This window comes from Pteropus vampyrus, unplaced genomic scaffold, assembly GCF_000151845.1.
Source record: "Pteropus vampyrus isolate Shadow unplaced genomic scaffold, Pvam_2.0 Scaffold8, whole genome shotgun sequence".
Taxonomy (NCBI): Eukaryota; Metazoa; Chordata; class Mammalia; order Chiroptera; family Pteropodidae; genus Pteropus; species Pteropus vampyrus.
In genome coordinates this window covers 6636506-6645015 of record NW_011888789.1, presented here as the reverse complement: position 1 = coordinate 6645015, position 8510 = coordinate 6636506, and the positions used below count along the sequence as shown (strand labels likewise).

The 8510-nt window shown below is 32.2% G+C and overlaps 1 protein-coding gene across 1 annotated transcript in view; it reads left to right on the top strand.

Moving 5' to 3' along the window:
• PURG (purine rich element binding protein G) overlaps positions 1–4436 on the top strand; it is a 31975-nt gene extending 27539 nt beyond the window's left edge. The window contains exon 3 of the mRNA XM_011371989.2: positions 3547–4436. Within this exon, the coding sequence (XP_011370291.1) occupies positions 3547–3651 (105 nt within the window). The 3' untranslated portion in view covers positions 3652–4436. The remainder of the gene's footprint in view (positions 1–3546) is intronic.
• Positions 4437–8510: the final 4074 nt, after the last annotated feature.

Here is an 8510-nt window from a genome sequence, read left to right as displayed (position 1 = left end):
CTGATTTAACAAATTTATTAATATGGAGAACTTCCACACAATTGCTTATTATTTTATTTGTTCTGTGTATTGGTGCTTTGTTCTCTAATGTCCTTTTGTCATTATATTATCTCTATACATTTCCATTTAACATTTCTATTTAGAATAAAGAGAAGCATGAAAATTAATAACCTATGCATCAGACATTTTTGATGTGCTTAATAAGAATGAGCAATTAAGGCTAGAAACCTCAGTGTTTAATACTGTTTTCAAAACTCAATTATTACATATATTTTTGCTTCAGTGATTAGAGAGAGTAAGTAAAGATAATATGTAGTCAGATTGAAACAAGATAACTAAACCAATGTTTTTTTTTTAAAGCATATAATGTCTGCATTGCATGACAGAGTATTACTAAAACCTGCCTAAATAAACTCTGATGATATTTTAGATTTTATAGAAATGCTTTGGTAAGACTTGGATTTGAATCTTCATATTGACAAAAGATCTAAGTTATTTTTTAAAAACACACTATACTGTATTTAGAAAGTTAAAATTCATCTTCCTGGTTATATTTGTGCAACTATACTATACTATTATGACAAAGGTAAAACTTTATATGTACTTAGATTTTGAAAAATAACATCATATGCATTTTTAAAATTTTTTGGTAACTTGTGGCATTTAGGTAAAGGAATGTGCAATTATAAAGGTTTGTGTCATCTTAATTTTTTTTCAGTCCCCAGGAATTACTCTTACTAGGCTTTAGATTCAAAACCAAACTCAATGTTAAGACTAGCACTTTTTTTTCCTACCAATAGTTCCTTTTTCAATATATGTAGAACACATAATTTAAACCATTCTTTGCAATTTAATTTTAGCTTTCCTTCTCCATCTTAACCTCAAAAACCTTTAATTTAAGGAACACTTTAAATTAATCCAGTGATAATTAGAAAATCATTTTAGGTATCATGGCCATTTAATCTGGTGCCCAATTTTAGTAATTTTCTGACAAAAAGAACTAAATTCCTAAAAATTAATATTCAAACATTTTAATTAGTTGTATTGGTAATAACCAATTGAGTAAGTTGATGTCCATATATGTTATTTTTAATTTACATCATAATTTATTTTAAAATCTGAAGCCACCAAGACAACTAAGTACACAGCTGTGCTTAAAAAATCTTCATATCCTCCAAAGAGAAATGATAAGAAGAAATAGAATTCTATATATTATAGCTATTACACATACTTCTATTAGGTTACCAGTATTTTACTGTGACACTCTCATGAGTAGCAGAAGCAAAATGAAACAAATATAAATGCTTTAACATTAGATGTTGGCATCAATACGGATTATACATAAACTGTTGCAATAAAAAAAATATTTATTGTGCCTATATGTAAAGAATTTATCTCAGATTTTCTATGGTCTTTTTCATTTGAGGCTACACAATCATTTAAATGTAAAGACAACAGAATATATGAATGAATGAGATGATGGCCCTGTTTTCCATAGGGTTAAATATTCTGTTGAATTTTGAGTAACATTGGCTGCTGTGTATTATGACATAAACTAGATTGTTCAGAAGCAACACATGAATCTCATGTACAAATCACTGCATTTAGAAATTATGCATCTTTCCCTTTCCTCACAAAATGAATTCAGAATTTACAATTCTAATTTTATCATTTTAAGCTGTTAATCTGTAAAAATTACCTAATGTGGAATAAAAGATTAAATAAATAGGACTACAAAAGAATGCTAATTAATAGCATAACCCCATATACTATCAAACTTCTGATAATGTTAAGTTTCTTATAAATCCTTAAAATATTTTAGTGAAAAATTAATTACCTGTAATGATGGCACTTTATTACCTTGAACTAGCTATTTATCTGTATAGAATTTGTTTAAAATCCATAAAATATTCTTTATCCTTTTATAAATTTATCCTACTTATGTGTTTTTCTAAAGCTTCTTATAATGTAATAATTCAAACTATTTTAATAGAAAATTGTATTACATAATATAACCGATGAACAATACATAAATAAAACTCAAGAGTAACAAAAGTGATGTGGTAATGGCAAAAATGTTAGTCTAAGTTGGTCTACAATCATTTAAGGTTAAAATGTGTAAAATGTTAAGCTTTTTCATTGAACAATTTTTAGACAGCTTTTTTTTTTTAATTGGTACTACTTTGTATTAAAATGTTGGTCTAATATAAGGGCAATCAAACTATTAAGCCAGCCTGTCATAACTCGATTTCGTTATAGTTGGTTTTTTTTAACGTAACCCTAAAACAATAAGAAATCAGTTCTGTTTCTTCTGTGCTCAAGTCAGCCATGCCTGCTGAATTATCAAATTTAAATTAGTAATGTGGATGTGCTGCTGTGTATAGCTGTTTCCTCTTCAGAGAATTACTAGATGACTTATGTGATGGCTCTGATTTAGCAGAAAAAGCAGAGGATAATTTTTTTCAAAAGTTAAATTTTTTCTCAGGTGAAACCTTACATCTTCTATTTATAAGGCTAGGCTAACTTTTATCCCAGAATGTTTTTCAGGGGAAGAGTATTTCAAAGTGAACAAACTTTGCTTTCTTTTTCATTTGGGAGCAGTTTAGTTAAGGAAAAAACATGCGTCTATAATTTTACTTATCTTTAATTATTCCTCTGTGGTGGCCATTTTTCTATCACTAGTTTCAAATGTTTTACTAAATGTAAATGCTGCTTCATAGACGCAGTTATCATTATATGGTATAGAAAGGAGTCAAGCTTATTAGAGGTCTTCTCTTACCAAGGAGAGACTAAAGATAAATTCCATGTCAATTATTTGGTTTGTTTCTTTGTTTCTTTTTAAAATAAGAGATATTAACCCAAAGGTATGTTAATGTCATGGCATGAATAATCTTAAATGTAGCTCTATTGAGTATTTTGTGATGCTGAGTAACAGACTTTTCTCACATTTCTGTGATGCTAAATATCTTCCTTAGAGGGTTTTGTTTACTGTTAGATTGTTGTTCTGAAAGATGTTGGTCTAGTGGAATTTTTTAAAACTGGGAAAACAAATAAACGCATGTATTACAAGTATAGAAATGGTGAATGTAAACTTACCGTATAGTACTGAATCTATTTTCAGAACTGTTTTGCTGTTAAATATATACAACATAAAATTGCTACCGTACCATAATTGAGTACTTTTTCCTGAATGACCCTGTTATCACTATTCCAGAATTTGAAGTTGGGCAGACACATGATTGATTCATGTGTCTGCATAGATGCTTCAAGGTATATTCTTCTCTTGGTGAGTAAAAGTATATTTTCCTGGACATCAATGCATTGAGATTTGAATATACCTGTATCTATTCTTATTGCACATTTCTTATACAGTCATCTTTTAATATGCCAAAATTGGCCAAGACACAACTTAAAATTGATGGTTTGTTACATGCTTTCTAACAGAAAGGTTTTCAATGAAATTCATATGGGTTTGTAATGTAAAAATAGTAAAACTCCCTTTAAAATTTCATATATGCTAAAGTTAAATTAATATTTTTTCTTTAGCTCACAAATTACCCTAAATCCAGAGAGAATATCAACCCTTTTCACTGTTGTCAAATCCAGCATAAGGAACAGCCCTATGACACTACAAAAACAGTTGAGGAATAAGGAATAAGTCTCTTATGTTACGCTTCAGAACAAAGGCACTGGGTGAAAGAAATGAACCGAAGTTCATCGAGAATGCAAGGCTTCTGTACTTGACATTCCTCCATGGAAGGGAAGACAAGTGTCAACACCATTGGCATCATTTTCAAACTGATCTTATACGTAATATCCACCACACTGGAGTACTTCTTAACGCTATCAGATTATTTATTTATTTTTTTAAATTCGTCAAGCCTTTCAGTTTTCAAAAAACCATTTGTCAGCAATGAGGTAGAGAGACATAAATGTGAAAATACTTTCTTAAGAGATCATGTAACTACATAACTCAGAATTTAAAAATTGAAAAGGCAGGATAATTCTAATCCACTGCCTCTCACAAGAAACATGTTTTTAAATCTGTAACTGCTTTAGTGTTAACAGGGTACAAAGTGTTTTTTGTCCTGTATTGTACTTAAAAGGTTCTCATTGATTGGTGATTGTATTGTACTGTATGGAAACAAATCATAAATTGCCTTGTATTGTTTATAATAGACCATACCACGTACTACTTCCATTTTCATGTTCCAAGTTTTTCAGTGATGCATGTTAACAGTTAGGTCCTAAAATTCTGTGGTGCTAATTCTTCCATATCCTATGGTGCTTTTGTGGATGCTAACTGCACACATGCTGAACAAAGCTTGAAATTTAAAACTTCCCTCCCTTCTTTTGTTTATATGAAGTAAAATAAAATAACTTGAATATGTCTCAAAGTATCACTGACAATCTAATAAACTGGTTTATATGTGTGATTAGTTTGGATTCTTATTTTTCAGAAAGCAGATTACTTCTGCTGGGCCCTCATATCAATCAAAAGTTGATCTTACCATGTATTTATTTTGTTATTTCATTTGTGCCCCAAAATTTGTTGTATCTTTGAGAATTTAAATCTAGTTGGCCTAGCTTTCTAAATTCAAGTTTAAATCAGTCTATAAGAACTAGGCCTATCAGACCTGGAAATAAGTAAGCCGAGAAGACCAAAAGTATGCCATTAGAGTGCCTTTGTTTATTTTAGTACTTTGTTAATAAAATTTTATCATCTGGCTGAGCCATGAGATAACATTTGCATGGAAGCTAGTATACTCTCAAAACCTTTATTGCAATTCAAATGACAATGAAAAGGCCATCCCTGTATGCTGATATTTAATGTGAAAGTTCCATTCCACATATATGAAAATAAAGACCAAAAAAATGAAATTAGAACTTCCCAGGAAAAATAGTTACCATATGCCAGAATGGCATAATAGATAAACACCCATGAAGTGGTCTTACTAAATTTTTAATTTTAGTATTCGTGCTAAGAATCACAGCATTAGGACAAGTGAAGGTGCTGTCCTCATGAGGGCAGGGGGTTGTTTGTCCTAAGCCAGAGATAAATTCAATATTAAGACGTGTGTGAATTTATATCTGACCTTTGTATTTTGCCTAACCCATAGATTACCTTAAATTTCAAAAGAAAAAATCAAATCTATTAAAGCTCCTCAAGCAACAATCATTGAGAAGATGATCAAACCTATTAATCTAATCTAGTGGGTCCCATGAATGAAATGATATTCCCATACTACTATGGTTCTTTATTATATAAAGAGTGTAAGGTACAGTAATTTGTCACAAATAGTTATTAAATCATGTCTAACTTCTGACATTAGAAAGTTTAGAGAATAGAGCCAATATAAACACTGGGCTTGCATCTCCAGGACTACCTTAAACAAATGCAGTATTTACTAAATCACAGCCCAGATATTTCTACTGTATATTTTTGTAAGTGCCTTTACAACATTCTATTTTATGAACACTGGCAAATAATAAATGTGCTACAGAATAATTCTAGGTTTTCTTAAAATGAGAGAGAGAGTAGGTAGGTCTATAGATATGTTAGAGTATCTTTATTTCTGTGGTAATATTTTGCCTGTTAATCAAAAGAAAAATTAATTCTAATTTTATAAAGGGATGAGAAAATAAATAATTTGCTTTTGGAAAAAAAATGTACTTTTTAATCTACATGAAAAGATCTCTAATTTTCCCCCCATATTCACCAGGTTTATGTACTATTGTTTATCATGTCCCACATAAAATATTATTCTCAAAATTTTTTTATTCTTTTTGTATGAAATTATTTTTAATGTCAACCTTAAATAAAATGAGTATACTTTGTAAGTTTGGTTCATTTTGGAAAATTATGTAGTGCTTCCCTCTTTAAGCAAAACCATTACTTAAGCTTTTTTAAAGGTACAAAATTATATCTGTCTTTATAGTATCAACAAAATTTTGGTAAGTTGTGTTTACTGTTCCTAAAATAATAATTTCCCTTGGAGATCTTAAGTTCAAAGTGTCATCTATAAATCCTTGAATGAAAGCACTTTCAAGAAAGATCCAGATGTTCTCCGTCAAGGAATATCTCTTGAAATAAATTTCGTGTACATTAAAACTTTTACTTATCTTAGGGAAATAATTTTTCTCATCAATAATTTCTTTGAGTTTGAAAATGGCGCATAATAACTTTAACCTTATTTTTTTTTTTTAAAGCCAATCTATAACCTACACAATTTCAGATTTGGCTTCATGCACTCTTTTTAAAACTATTGAAGAGACTTCACACTAAGACTAAAGTCACTTTTCTTGTACTCCCTTACCCCTCCCCCAACTTTATATTTGGGGCAATAAAAAGACTCCTAGAAAAATAACTAAAATGTAATACAATTCACACAAAAAGAAATGAGTGGTAGTTCATAAGATTGAATAAACCACAAAATGCGGTGAGCAGAGCATTACACATATTCTCCCAAATTAGTCTCATATTCTGCGAGAGGTAACTAAAGCTTACACGTTTTGTGAAACATGTTTGCCATCATAAAAGACTTAATGAAAGACTCATTCATGAAGATAAAAAGGACTTTGAATGAAAGGGCTGGCCCTCAGTTTTGTGCATTTAGAAACTCAGATTCATTAGTTCATTTTGTGAAAATACACAAAAGATTCCTTTAAAACAGGTTATAAAGAAAGCCCCTTGAGCATCAGATATTCAGTGGAGAACATTACAACAAAAAATAAAGTGTTACTCCTGCAAAGTAGAGCTGAAAGGAAACTATACATAAGAAATAGACTTTAAATTTTGCTTTACACTTTTAAAAATATTCAATAATAAACATCTATTATTTATATAATTTTAAAAATTATTTTTTATAGGAAGGAAATAAATGCTAGATAGAATATCTATATCAACCGATCAGCACATTCTCTTTCTAGTAGGAAAATCTACTTATAAAACCTAATAAAATGTTGCTTGACAAGTTTAAAGTCAGGTAAAAGGAAATGAGTAATATTAAGAACAGGATTATGTTATGATGGGCTCCATAATACAGATCTGCCAAGGAAACAATCATATCAGCTCATCAGAGCAGTCAGTCACCCAAGTCAGAGATAGAGACCACAAACAAATTCTTATGCTTTGAAACTTTTTCTTCTAGATTCCATATGACACTTTCAGTGTGAAAATATTATTGCTCATATAATTAAAGCACATATTATCTTGTATTAGTATGACTTTAGGTCCCTCAATGATATATAGTACCATTTCATAATTACCATTCAGCATCTTTACTTATATAATATTATATAGTCATATATTATATCATATCATAATTATTACATCATTAATAATACTTATTATTAATCATTCACTATCATTACCATTAATCATTCACTACCATTGTGAATATCATTCATCTCTAACAAAAGTTTCACATACGATACCCCTGTGACCATGACTCTCTTAATAAGAGATTTTGGAAACATCCCAATTCAAAAGTAGCTACTAATAAGTCAAGACCTTCCTCCCTTGCCCTCATGGCAGACCTTGCCAATAGATTATGGCATTCTTTACAAAGGACCAGAAACAACTCTAGAATCTGTCTCAATTCAGCACTCCTGGCAGCCACTACCAGTCGACTAGACTTAATGTACAAGATTGGCGTATTTGCCATCTTGCCTTAGACACCCGTAGGCCATCTGTCTAGGTCCTCCAAGAAGTAGGTGCCAAGAGGGGAGTAGATATGCAAAAGATTCATTTGCCAGTGAGGGAAATGGAGAAGAAACTGGTGGCGGAGCCATCAGGCTCTGATGCAGGCCTGCTCCCTGTGACAAAGAAGAAAAAACTAGGGAGGAAGTAAGGAAGTTACTGATTAAACTTCAGCACAGTTCTAACAAAGTTCCAACCAGGCCAATGGGCAACTCTTGAGCCAAAGTCACCCTGCAAAGAAGGCCAGGCATCTTACAAGTATGGACCTCCTTAGCGTCCTTGCCACTCAGGCAATGGCTGGGAGTGGCCATGGGGAAGCACAACCTCAGTGCAAACATGGTGACAGATTTCAGAGCACAGCGGACGGTCTGTGGGTCAATTAAAGAAAATCTGAGAGACAAATTTTCATGGCCACAACAGGCTTGTTTGCATCTCCTAAACTGGAGGAGCACCTTCTCCATGGTCCCTCCATGGTCTCTGGGCCTTTCTTCCTGAGGGAAAAACTGGGAGAAGGGGCGTTAGTAGGATAAAGTACAGCCCCTGGTGCTGCATATGCAATGAGAGCCACAGCTGGAAATCCTCCTCTTCCTCCACCACCATCCATTCTAAATTGCCCCTCACCTTGGCAGGACTCAGTGCTTTCCTTGGTGGCGTGACTTACACCTTCATTCCTGTGGGGTCTGAGCTCTTGTAATCATAGCCTTCTCGGTTCCATCAGCAGTTACAACGGGGGCAAGCAAGTACCAAGAAGCTGCGTGAGTGGATCACATGGGTTCCACCTACATTCTCCCTCCCTGCCCTCATTGTT